Below are 14,432 nucleotides of genomic sequence, written 5' to 3'. Positions count from 1 at the left end.
TGGTCTTTTTTACACAGTAGGGAGAATCCTTTTGAGCATAGTGTTTATTGTAATTGACAGTGATTTTTATTCTTATACCTCACATATTCTTTCAGAGTCATTTATACAAATCTGTTATGTAAGAAATATAAAAATTATTTTCAAATAATGAGTTTGTTACATGCCCATTTAACTTGAAAACTGTTGGAATATAAACTTTTAAAATAACCAATAGTTTTGTTGCCTTGCTTATATTGTATTTCAGTGACAAACTATGAGCATTAGAGCTGCCCCACACTATTTGATTGTTTTGCATTTATGAAACTTCATAAGCCTGTTCTTGTTTAGTTGGCACATTTTATATACAAAAGAATTTAAGCATTGATCTTAGTTATTATAATATATCATAGTTACATTTCTATAATGGCAGCTGCTGTGCGTCAAGCCAACCTAATAAATTCTTATGTGTATTTCATTTATACTACTTGACCTATTGCTTTGCTCAAAGTAACCATTAACTCATATGTGCACATAATATGGAGAAATTCAGCATATCACACAGCAAGGAATGTCAATATGTACTTTTTCCAAAAGAACACTAGTAATTGAAAGCACTTTGCTCCTCAAATTTTCATCTCTTTTCATTTCAAGCTACTCACAGGTTCTATATTGCACCAAGACATTTTTACTAATTCCACCTTAGAACAATAGGAAGGTAATGGTGTAGCCATTTCTGCTGTTTCTATACAGTGGTGCCAAATCCTCTCTGACTTGCTATAAAGAAATATAGTTACTGAATGAGTTACCTGTTATTCACTGGGATTATCAGACTAAATGTTCTTTTTTTCTGTTAAAGTCTCTTTGTGGAGCAAGAAGGTTTTGCTGTGATTTAGGGACATATTATGTCATGGTGTTACTTTTGGAGTCTTGTAGTATAATCCAGGAGAGGTTAGAATGCTTGCTTTTAACAGCAAAATCATTCACTCATTAAAAATTAAAACACATTGCTCATTTCAGGTAGTGGGCTGGATATTATTATTTCCTGCATGCCCATTTAGCAGTATAGAACTAAAACAGTCCTGCTGGGTAGCATTTCTGAGGTCATCTGTGATTGGACTCTCATACTTTCACTATTGTAAATTCTTTGTCACTGATTTGTTAGCATCAAATTTATTAAAAATTCACAGTTCTCAATTTGAAGAGATAATTAAATATTCAGGTTTGTGCTAGAGAAGGAAAGAAACTTTTTTTCCTTTAGATCTCCTTTCATTCAATAAACATTTTACTTGACATCAACTATATACCAAGAATAGTGCTAGGTCCTAGGATGGTGAATATAAATAAAACACTTATTTTCCTTGAGAATGTCAGAATGTTCTATGGAACAGATGTATGAACAGCCTACAGTATTATACAATATTCACAGTTGAAATCTGACAAGATGCTGTGAGAAGACTGAGGGAAAGATTCAGGAGTGACTTGGAGAAAACTTTCCCATTGTTTTAGTCAGCTTTTTCACTGCTGTGACTAAAGGACACAGCAAGAACAACTATAGAGGAGGAAAAGTTTATTTGAGGGTTTGCAGTTTCGAGGTCTCAGTCCATAGGCAGCAGCTCCATTCCTTGGGGCCCAAGTAAGATAGAACATCATGGCAGAAGAGTGTGGTGAAGCGCAGTAGCTCACATGATGATCAGGCAACAGAGAGAAGAGATTCCCCTCACCAGATACAAAATATATACCCCAAGGTACACCCCCAGTGATCACCTTTTCCAGCCACACCCCACCTGCCTTCAGTTAATGCTTAGTTAATACCCTAAGGGGATTAATTCACTGATTGGGTTAAGGCTCTCATAATCCAATTATTTCCCCTCTAAACCTTCTTGCATTTTCTCACACAGGAGCTTTTGAGGGGATACCTCACATCTAAACCATAACACCTACTTAATCCATACAATGGACAAATAATTAAACAATGCATTTTCAATTCTGGAAAGCATTTTGAAAATGCAAATGGAATAAAGACATCATTTATAATAACATCAAAACCCACAAATGCTTAAGAATAAATGTTAAGGTATATGCAGATGAGATATAAAATATGTGAGTAAATATAAAATGCTCTCCTATATTTATTTTTCTTATTAATATTTTTTATTTATTTTAATTAGTTACACATGACAGTCCAATGATCATAACATATCATACATTTGAATCAAATGGGGTATAATTTCTCATTTTTCTGAGTGTACAGGTTGCAGAACCACATTGGTCATACAGTCACGTATATAGATACAGCAATAATAGTGTCTATTTTAATGCAATTTCCTACTGGAAGCAAAAATAATGGCAATGTTTGAAGCTAGATTATTAGATATTCAAATTTATATTCTGGGACTACTAAAAAAGAAGGTAGGCCATTAGATTAAATAAAATGGAAAGCAGAAAGATATTCAGTTATTCAAAAAAATCTGTGAAGGAGCAAAAATAGAATATAAAGTACATGAGAAAAATACAAAACAAATAGTATGTTGGAAAACTTAAACTCAACAATATCCTTAATTATCTTAAAAGCAAATGGACTTAATACATCTGCTAAAAGGAAGAGATGATGAGCTTCTTGTCATTTCTATTTACCATTGTACTTGAGAGCCTAGTTAAGGTAGTTAGGCAAGAAAAAAACATAGTGAGAAGTAAGAACTGTCTTCAGTAGAAAGCTTCTCTGTATAAATAGAGCCCTTTAAAAAATTCACAAAATCTACTAGATTTACTAAGTAAATTCAGTAATGTTGTAGACTACAAGATCACTTACAAAAATTAGCTTTGTTTGAGTATGGTGACACATGCCCCCAAATCCTTGCAACTTAGGAGGCAGGACAATCTACAAGTCTTAGATCAGCCTCAGCAATGTAGTGAGACCCTCTCTCAAAATAAAAGTAAAGGGACTATGGATGTAACCCAGTGGCAAAGAAAAATATATACCACTGTGCTACCTCTAGGTTCAATAACCAGTATCTTCTCTCTAGAATACACTTTTATTTTTAGCAATAAGCATTTGGTAAATACAAATGTAAAATATACTATTTATAATGGCATAAAAATAAATGTTTAAGAATAAATTGAGATTAAAATGTATAAAGTGCATAGATGTAAACTACAAAACCTTCCTGAGAGAAATGAAATAGTACAAAAATAAATACAAATGTATACAAAAGTTATGGATAAAGGTGCCAAATACTGCTAAGACATTTGTTCTTCTAAATGTGAGCTATAGCTCTAAAGCAGTGCCAATCAAAATTCCAAAAGCTTTTTTTATGTACAGCTGATTTTAAAACTTATGAAAATACAAAGACCCAGAATAGTCCCACAAGTAAAAAAGAACAAATTTGAAAGACTTACTGAATTTTAAGACTTATTTTAAAGTTGCAGTTATCAAGACAGAATGATAGTGAAAAAAAAAAATAGAAAGCAGATCAATAGAATAGAGTCCAGAGAGTGATTCACAAGTACAGTTCATTGGCTTTTTGACAAAGGCAGCAAAGCAACTGAAAATGGAAAAACAAAAGTCTTTTCACCCAAGGTGCTTGAACAAACCAGCTATCTGTAAGAAAATAAGAGAATCTCAACATGTACTTTATAGCATGCATTAAAATTAATTGGAGATGAATAATAAACCTAAGAGTAAAATCAACAGTATAACTCTTCAAAAAAATGTGGAAAAATATCTTCAGGAACCTAGAAATTTACCAAGCTACCTCGAGAAAACCAGTAAAGAACTAATCATAAAAGGAAAACAAATGATAAAACAAACTTCATAAAAATTTTAAAAATATTGTTCATGTAAATACAACATTAATAAGGTGAATATGAAAGCCATAGACTGAAGGAAAACATTGATAATCCATATCTTTGATGGAGAATTTTTACTTGGAATATATTAAAAAATCCATTTATAACAAAAATAAATAACATCTGACCCCACCCACAGTCCATCATCCAATAAACAAAAGACTTGGAAAAAGCTACTTGATCAAGGAAGATAAATAAATGGCCAATAAACACATGCAAATATTCTTTGAACATCATTTGTCACAGGGAAATAAAAATAAAACCACAAATAAATACTATAAACATACACTAGAATCATTAAAATTTAGAAAACTGATATCAAATTATGGCAGGATTGTCAAGCATCTGAATTTTCATACACTGCTGCAGGCATTTGTATTCCTTTTCTATTACTATATATCTTAGGCTAAATACTTTATAAAGTAAAGAGGTTTATTTAGCTCATAGTTTTGGAGGTTCATTTACATGTCATTGGTATTGGTTTGACTCTCTGGAGGAACTCTTGGCAGATGGCATTACAATAGAGCACTTGCAAGAAAGGAAGACCATGTGGTTAGAGAGAGGCAGAGCAAGGGAAAGGTCTAGTCCTATTCTTTTTATAATTCACTGTCATGAGAACAAACTTGGGGTTCTAGGAGAATAATCTTTTCCAAGGGTGACCTAATTATTTCCCATTGGCTCCACCTCTTAAATATCCCATCACCTCTGAACAGTGCTACACTGTAGAACAGTCTTTCAACTCATGAACCTTTGAGGAGGAAGCTCAAACCATATCCAAACCATACTGTAGTTGAAAATCTGTCTGGCAGTTTTTCATAAGTTAAACATATTCCTATCCTACGATTCATCAATTCCTTTTTTAGGTATTTTTCCCAAGAGAAATGAAAACACATTTATTCTAAAGACAGGTACATAAATGATAATTATAGCATTATTAATAATATCCAAAAAGTGGGAATACCTAAAATATCTAAAATCAGAGTGCATATAAGGAGGACAGTGTGTCTTAGTGATAAAAAGGGACAACTACTGATACATACACCAACGTGGAGGAATACTAAAAACATTTTGTTGAGCAAAAGAACCCAGCAAAAAGAGGACATATTGTGTGATGTCATTTGTGTTTTAGGACAGAACAAATCTGTAGGGAAAGAAGTTAAAACAACTTTTGTCTAGAGGATAGGGAGGATTGTTGAGATAAGGGCATGCAAAGTTTCCAGACTGCTCTTTATCTCCTTTGGAATGTGAATTACAAAGATGTATTCATTTTTCTAAACGCATCAACCTTGATAATTAAGAACATTTTTCCCCTTACAATTCATTGTGCTGTGTGTAAATTATACTGGAATCAAACCTAAATTTTTTTTTTTTTTTTGGCCCAGCATAGTGGTGCATATCTATAATCCCAGGAGCCTAGGAGGCTAAGGCAGTAGGATCCAGAGTTCAAAGCCAGCCTCAGCAAAAGCAAGGTGCTAAGCAACTCAGTGAGACCCTGTCTCTAAATAAAATACGAAATAGGGCTGGGGATGTGGCTCAGTGGTCAAGTGCCCCTGAGTTCAATCCCCAGTACCCATGCCCCCCAAACAAAAATAAAAACAAAATAAAAAAAACCTTTACTTTTTTTTTAAAAAAGTTAAAAGTAATATGTTGCAAAAGTAGACATAAAATCTTCTGTAAATGCAATAAAATAATCTGTTTAAATTTTGAGGAGTAAATTTCTTCTTTTGTTGTTTTGCCTTTTTATTTACTGATCATATTTTCCCCCCTGTAGACCTTTTATTTTCCCATATAACCAACCTACACCTGAAAAGGAGAGAAGTTCTAGAATTTGCTAGTTCAGTACTCTAATGTTATCATAAAGCTTCTGGTTCCTCCTGTCTTACACTCCTCAGCATTTCTCTTCAAGAGCATTCCCCTGCTAGAGGCGAATGGGAATGTTTTGGTTCCAAGCTTCCACGTATACACAATGCCAAGGGGATGATTGGAAGGATCATTGAGCATTCCCCAAATCTTTTATATGAAATATTTCAGCCATATCAAATAGTATATATTTCATATGCTTAGGGTTTATGTAACGTGACAAACATGGAGAGCCCCATCCATTCAAGTTTATAAACAAAACTAACACCTTTGGAAATCACTATATGCCCCTCCCCAGGGGCATTTCTCATCTCCCAAGCAGAGTTAGCCAGACTCTTGAATTTTGTTTTATTTTCTTTGTAGTTTTATGATGGAAAAGTAGTAGTCTTAAGTAATATATTGTTGTGTGTATTTTTAAACATTCATAAGTAAGTTATAATAATTTCTTTTTGCTCATTGACCATGTTTATGAGATTTTGTCATGCTGATACTTATTACTCTTTTCAACAATTTTATTTGTTATATGGTATTCTACTAAAGGAATATACCAAAATTTATTTATTAATTGTTCTATCTATGAATGTTTGGATTTTCTTCCAGTGATTGTTTCATTTTTTTAAAAATTTTATTATTGTAGAAATGTCCTTATGGAATTTCTTGCACATGTAACCTGGCAGTAAATCAAGAGTTTGTCTGAAATATGTGTATATCTTCAAAATTATTGGATAATGTACTGGGTGCAACTTTACTAAATAACTCTATTTCCCCCCTAAATTTAGTTCCAATTTTATGAATATTAGCAGTGTATAAATATTCCAACCAACTGATCAATCAACTTGAAAATAGTATCATACGTTCCAGGTTTTTTTTTTTAACTTTTTTTTTAACATAAAATGATACCTCAATGTGATATTAACTTACATATATGTTTATGGGCTTTTAAAATTTCATTTACTTTATATAGATGTTATATATATATATATATATATATATATATATATATATATATATATGTATGCTCACTTTTCTGTTGTGTTTTCTGATTTTTTTCTTGATTTTCAAATAACTATAGATTCTGAATAAATTTTTCACTGATTGTGTATTTCAAATGTATTTTCCAAGTTGTGACCCACTTTTTAGACTTTCATTATTATATCTTTTTACATTAAATTTACTATAGTTTACTTTATGAATAATTTTATTTATAGTTTATCATATTTTATTCTTTTTATGATAAATTTCTCAGATATCCATTTATATTCCTTCTATAATACTTGAAGTTTGACCTTTCCCAAAATTTTTAATATATCTGGAATTATTTTTTCTATATAATGTGAGGTTGAGATTACCAAGAACTGAAGAATCTGAGATGTCACTGTACTTTTGAATTCTCAAGATTCTTGGATCAGACACAAGGGTCTTTGTTACTTAGAGCAAGAGTGACAGCTAGAATGTCAGCATTCACATCAGTTCCTTAAGCCACAGGGTGATGCAAGAAAGGTCAGGTGACTTACACACACAATGGTTGCATTTTAGAAGAGGAACCTTGCAATTAGAGAATTCAAGTCTTTTATGAGGGACAGTAAGTGTGCCTATCTTTTACCTCAGGGAAACATTTTATCTTTATTTTATATTGGAAACATTTTTATACACATCAGCATTCAATGTAAAACATATTTTTTCTTACAATTCAGATCTTCATTTAAGTATTATTGTGCTTCCTTCCAAAATTTGTTTAAAACTTCCTCTAGTAAGATTTATGCAGGTGTCTCCAAAGTGAACTTCTCAACATAGGTACATGGAAGCTTTGTTTCTTGTACTTTGCATGTTTTCCTTTGAAAAATCAAACTTGTGCTTTGTACCAGAGGAATATACTATCTGTATATTCCAGGGATGTCTGCTCTGTAACCATCCTTGAGAGGGGAGAATAGAACAAACAGCAGCCACGGCTTCTTTTTGTAAGTCATGTAGAAATGTAAGAGGCTCTTAGAGAATTGTCTTTCAGTAGTGACCTACTTTGCTGCCCCTGTATATGAATGATCAGTTATCTTAGCATGATTTAACATACAGTTTCTTCTGATGTCTGCGATATAGATCTCAAAGTAATCTGGTTTTCATGTATGTATGTGTCTGTTTCTGGGCTCTCTATTCTATTTGTTGATATTCTATCTCTGTACCAATCCCACATACATACTGGTAGTAATATCTATACTTCCTAGAGCTTTATAATAAATCTTGAATTCTGATACAGCATTTCTCTCCTCCACACCCCAAACCCCACATTGTTCTTTTTTCATGCATATTTGTCTTATATATTTGTATGCTTTCATTGTTCCTTAAACTGAAAATACATATAGATCAGCATCCAATGCAAAATATGTTTTCTTACAATTCAGATCTTCCTTTAAGTACTATTTTGCTTCTTTCTAAAGATTATCTTAAAATTCCTCTAGTAAGGTTTATGCAAGTATCTCCAAAGTGAACTTCCCACCATAGGTACATGGAAGCTTTGTTTCTTGTACTCTGCACGTTTGGCTTTAGAAATTAAAGTTCCAGTCATTAGACATCAGCAGATGGCCTGGAAGGTGCAGCAGCTTCAGCTCATTTACTTCTCTGCATGTATCTTTTCACATTGTTTTCAGCTTCTAAGAACTTTTCTGGCCTCTTTTAGTAGCTTAAATATGCACTTAAAATATTTTGTTTATTCACCTAACATTTTTAGGAATTTTGCACCTGTAAGTGATTTTCAGCACATCTAATCTATCATATTGCCAGAAAGGAAAGTCTTGCCTCAATACTAGTTGTAAAATGCTTTAATCTCATAAAAATTGTGTCTTTCCTGCAATAAATGTTTAATGAAACTGAATAAAATTTCAGGTGGGTTTCTCTGCTGCTGCTGCAGTATTGCCAAGTGACCCAGTACTTAATCTGGCATTGCCATCATTCATTAGTTGACTCTTAAAAGTTTGTAAAAGTGTGATATATTTCAAACATACAGAAATAATATAATTATTTCTTAATACTTTGAGGACACAGATATTGATATACTGGGCCCCTTTTTTACTCTATGGTTTTATGTACTTAAGATAATGGATATTATAATTTTTATATACTTTTAAAGTTTATACTAATACAGTGATCTTCATACCTTTTACAAACTTGTTTTTCCCCCTCAACCTCAAGTTTGAAAAGTTTATCTGTAATTATACTGTAAGTTCTAATCCAATTATCTCAAGTCTGTCATAGAATTCTATATAAATTGCATTAGTACTTTTATTCTATAATAAACTTCCATATATATTCTCTTGAGCATGTTTGAGTTGTTTTTTAATTAGATGCCTAGAATTAAAAGTGCTATATAATAGGATATACCTTGCTATAGCATATTAGATATACATAGTCTCTTATATTGCATTTTTATGATTACAATAATCATCATACAATATGGAATATTTAACCACCTTTTATCAATTAATTAATATTTATAATTCATGAAAAGTACTAGGTACTGTTTGAATAGGGATTAGGGTGAATATATGCTGTGCATGATACCTTGTGTATAATCTAGATCATATTAATCTATAATTTGTTTAAAAAATCATTGATTTGGAAAATTCATGGCTTTTTCTTTTTTAACTGCAGGTATTTATGAGCCTTCATTTCTTATACTACTGCAGTGAACCAACCTTGGATGTGAAAATTGCCTTTTGTCAGGTGTGTGTTCCTTACAGGTAGAACAAGGTACAGTATATTCCCTTGTATTTCCATTTTGCCATTCTGTTTTATATAAGTTCCACATCAAAGTTATGCTTATATAATACTAAAAGTAGCTTAGGAAGTACAAGTGGATACTTTGAAGTTTATCTCTTTCTAGTTCATTTAAGTTAGAATAGGAATTAAGAGAATTCTTTCTGAGCAATTAAAAATATATTTAAGCACTGTGTAAAGTGATTTTTTATTTGATTTCTTTAAAACTTTAAAATATTTAGTATTTCTTTCCAAATCCTTGAAATAAGACTTTAATAATTAAAATAGCTGAAGCTCATATTATTCCTCCTCATTCTAAGTACTGATGCATCCCAAATGCAGTATCTTCAATACCTACCAAGAGTAAGGTGGTGTTCAGTTTGTTTTCTTATGCCTAGCTCTAATGAATCCTTGGGGAGGGTAACCTAAATGACAATGATCAATAAAGGAACAGCAAGGCAGCAGCAACAGTGGTTGGTAATTTGCATGGACCAAGTGAATCTGTACCCTCCTACTCATACAAACTCAGTTCTTAAGAGCATACCCAGTGTGCAGGTATGTTTGTAGTAGGTGTGTTTAAGTAATCCTAACTTAAAACTGCTATCATGGTGTAATTGATAGTGCTCCCTTTTACTCTCAATTATTCTAGTTCAGACAACAAATCACATGCTAACCCCCTTCACATTGTAAGCAGAGACTTTACTTCAGTCTCTCTGTGATCATTATCATTGTTCCTTCTCATTGAGCTGTGTTGTAAACAGAGAATGACATGTTGTTTCTACTATTTTACCTTTCCTGATTCTAGAATCATTCTAGGCTTATTATAGAAAGTATAGTATGGAAAAGTATAAAGACAAACAAATCATTGCTTTTCTATTTTTTTTTATACTCTACCTGAGCATAGTCAGAATTTGAGAGGAAAGTAAAATGTGTGACTTGCTATAAATCAGACTTAATGATCTGCCTCATTCCTCCACCTCTAAATGTTGCAGTGCCTGAAGTCTCGGGCCTTTACACAACTTCTCTTGTCAAAACAGAACTCTGGATCCAGAGAGCTTTAGTTAGAAACTTTAGATCTACTAGTTAGTAGCAATTTATTTGTGAATGTGGCTGAATTACTTAACCTCTCTGTGCTTTGATGGTAAATAGCTGAAGCTCACATTACTCCTCATTGTAAGGGCTGATGAGTCCCAAATGAAGTTATATCCAACACCCACCTATAGTTAGGTAGTGCTTAGTTTGTTTTCAGATGCATAATTCTTATCTGTAGTTAGAATAAGGGACAAATAACATGATCCCGACCCCAGGGTTGTTACAATAGTTTCCATGAGTTTATACCAGCAAAGCACTGATAACAGTGCTGGTACTGTGTTTGTTAAATAGATAATTACATTTTAAATGAAATTTTATTTACTCTCCTGGTGCTCCCACTGAGTCCCAGTGCTTTAAATATTATCGGTATTTGAATACTCAAACAATTTTATCTCCAAACCAAACTTCTCCCTGAAACCAGATTCATAAACCTGGTTCTGAATTTCCAAATAGATGTCAAATAGGCATATCAAACTATCTATATTTCAAATGAACCTCTGATATTTCTTCCAAAATTGCTCTCTTCAGTGTCTTCTCCCATTCAGCAAATGCTAACTCCATCTTTTCAGGGAGTCTTTTTTGACTATCCTATTTAAAATTGCCCCTTCCTACCCCACACTGCTTATGCAACTTTCCTGCCTTTCTTTTTCCCCCTCCATAACACCTATCAGCATCTGACATACTTGTTGCTGGTGTGAAATGTTGCTTCTGTTTATCTGCCAGAATGCATCTTGCACTTGAGAGGAAGTTTTCTTCAGTGGTTTGCTGGAGCCAACAGGCTCAAAAGAAATGAATGTGCATATCTGCTCCCAACTCAGAGTTGGTATGGTAGCTCAAAAGCTGTCATAACAGGAGTTTTTACATTTCAGGAAGGAGCAAATATAACTCTCCTTTCTCCCCTTTCTTCTCCCCAGCCTGTTGTCAACATTTACCAGGACATCATCAGAATTTTGTCTCTTGTTTACTGCTGGACTACAGCACTCATAGGCTAGGCTCTAATTAATTATATGCTCAATGAAAGAATAAATAATACATGTTTTCTTTATGTCAATAGCTACAACTATGATCTGCTGTAATGGAAAATGATCAAGTCTGAATTTCTAGGTTGCATGTTTTGGCCTTACCACTTGCAAGCTATATGACTATGAGCTATTTCCTTAGCCTTTATGATCCTCACCATTTACTGTGGACATTAATACTTAAACAAAACAAAACAACAATAATAAAACAGCCAACCAAAACTAAATTCATTTAAATTAATTTTTACATATTTTAAACTGCAAAATTATAAGTTAAACTATTTTAAAATTTCAGCCATTAAAAAAAATCTAAAATGGCTTTGTGTGGGTGGAAGTTATTTTTCAAATCAACCGCTAGCATTTGAGTACCGATGCAGAATGTATATTTCAAGTATGAGTCCTTTTAAAGAAAAGGAAAAAAGAAAAGTGAAGCATGGACTTTTTTATTGCCTTTTGAATTTTTTGAATACATTCAGATTATATAACATTTAAAAAACTGGAAATATGATAGCAAGCAGGATTCTTTCAGTTGTGACTCCAGAGCATCCTTATTTTCTTTCCATGAAGAATTTTTATTTTGATAGTAGTTTTTCTTGTAGCTCAATGCCTCATTTACTGCTTTAGTAATATAAAGAAAATAGTGTATTTAATTTCAAAGGCAGAATTATTGTTTGGTGGGGTGCCCTTTCCAAGTTTTTTTTTTTGAAACTTATTTCACAGGGCACTTCACAGGTACTTTATATGCTATGGTGTTTAAATTGATCACCAGTCAGGCTAGGCTGCTCCTTAACTTTTGCTCCACAGACAGTATTCAAAGACCTTCAGTAACTTGTTAAAAATTGGTAATCAAATGTGTCCAGAATCAAGTTCTCTTGATTCTTAGTCTGGGGCTTTTTTCATTATGTTTTATTTCCACTTTTTTCACTGTTATCCCTAGGAATCCATAAGGGTTTTAGTTAGCTTTGTCACTGCCAACACTAAAGGACCTGACAATAATAATTTTAGAAGAGAAAAAGTTTACTGAGGGGCTCAAGATTACAAAGTTCTCAATCCCTAGACAGCAGGCAGCACATCATGGTGGAAAAGTGTGGCAGAGGGAACCAACTCACATGATGATCAGAAAACAGACTTCACTCTCCAGATACAAAATATATATTCCATATCCACGCCTCCAGTGACCACTTCCTCCAGCTGCACCCCACCTAATCCAATTACCACTCAGTTAATCCGATCGGGGATTCATTCACTTATTAGGTTAATACTGTACTCCAATCATTTCTCCTCCAAACCTTCCAGTATTGTCTAAGGTGAGCTTTTGGGGAACACCATATTAACCGTGATAATAAGAAAGAAAATAAAAATTACTGTAAAGAAAAATTAACAGAAAGTATATACAGTATCTATGATTGCTTTCAGCTGAATTATTTTTTAACCTTTGAAAAACATTTTTATTTGTGCATTATACTTATACATAACAGTGGGCTTCATTTTGACATATTCATAAATGCATAGAACATAGTCTGATCCATTTCAATCCCAATACTTCCCTGTTCCCCCTCCATTCTTCCCTCCCTCTCATCCCTTTCCTCTACTCTATTGGTCTTAAATAAAATTGAATGTGTTGTGATATATTTATATGAGCACATAGCATAATTTGGTTAACTTCATTCCCCAGTTCTTCCCCTCTTCCTCCCCCTTGATCCCCTACCTCCACTCTACTGATCTCCCTTCAATTGTCATTAAATCTCCTTGTTTTATTGTTTTTATCTCTTTAGCTTTAATTTTAATTTTTAATTGAATTATTTGAAGTACATGGGATTCATCGACATTTTAGTTACTTTCTATTAATTTCATTGTTTTTATTATTTTAAAAACCCAACCAAGTAGGTTTTGAAGAATATGATTTCTCATTATAATGAAGGAAGAAATTTTTCTTTGTACTGTTAGACAGAAAAAGAATAATCTCTGGAAAATGTATGAATCCTTTTCCAGTAGATAACCTAATTTTAAGTGCAAAATTTCTTGATATTCTTGAGAAATAGGTAAGCTGCCTTAGCCTTCTTTTCTCCATTGAACAGAAATAGAGATACACATTTCACTCTGAATTTAAAAGAAAATCTGTGAACAGTGTTATTTCTGGAAACTCTGCTGTAATGAACAGATGAGTCAGGGTTTTAATCAGAGAATACATTTACGGAAATATAATGTGTGTTGGAGACTCCATACACACCCACTGGCGTCTGCAGCATTTATCACATCCTGTGTCTGTTAGAATTGGCTTTGCTGTTTTGTGTTTGTCCCCTTAATGCTACCCTCTTTCTGGTAGGACTAGGGCATGCTCATCTTTCACTTTAATCCAATAAATATTCAACAAATAATTTTTGAATGAAAGAGTAGAAATGAAACAGTAAAAAAACAACATCACTTCCCAACTAGCAATATGTTTGCTTGCCTTTCAAAATCAAATCAATTTCTCAACATCCTCGCATCTTATATTTTCATAGATTTAATTATGTACTGGTTATTGTGCTAAGCATAAATCACTATTAACCTAATATTTATCTAACAGTTATTGTCTCAATGCTTACTGATGCTTGAATTACTTATGAATAAGTTTAAAAAAGAGAAAGCCTGAGACACAGAAGGTTCAAATTAATAAATCAACAACTCACATGTTTAAGTAGCACTAGAAATAAAAGGGACTGAGCTAAGACTGGCCTTCCTTTTGACTATGACATGGAAACTTCTTATGGGTCCTTATATCTTGAATGTTAGGAGATGTCTAAGCATTGGCTGATTTGATTATTGACTTCACCATTCATGAATTCAACCCATATCTTGTGTGTTATGGATATGTTAATTAGCTTGATTAAATCATTCTACATTGTT

General features: G+C 32.8%; 1 protein-coding gene across 3 annotated transcripts in view; it reads left to right on the top strand.

The window, feature by feature from the left end:
- The first annotated feature begins 9,333 nt into the window (after positions 1 to 9,333).
- The window catches only part of Mapk10 (mitogen-activated protein kinase 10), a 156,951-nt gene continuing 151,852 nt past the window's right edge, over positions 9,334 to 14,432 (top strand). For all 3 annotated transcript variants that reach the window (XM_077803263.1, XM_026413760.2, XM_077803262.1), the window contains exon 1: positions 9,334 to 9,399. In XM_077803263.1, coding sequence (XP_077659389.1) covers positions 9,334 to 9,399 — 66 coding nt within the window. The remainder of the gene's footprint in view (positions 9,400 to 14,432) is intronic.

This window comes from Urocitellus parryii, chromosome 10, assembly GCF_045843805.1.
Source record: "Urocitellus parryii isolate mUroPar1 chromosome 10, mUroPar1.hap1, whole genome shotgun sequence".
NCBI classification, from domain to species: domain Eukaryota; kingdom Metazoa; phylum Chordata; class Mammalia; order Rodentia; family Sciuridae; genus Urocitellus; species Urocitellus parryii.
This window is presented reverse-complemented; position numbering and strand designations above follow the sequence as displayed.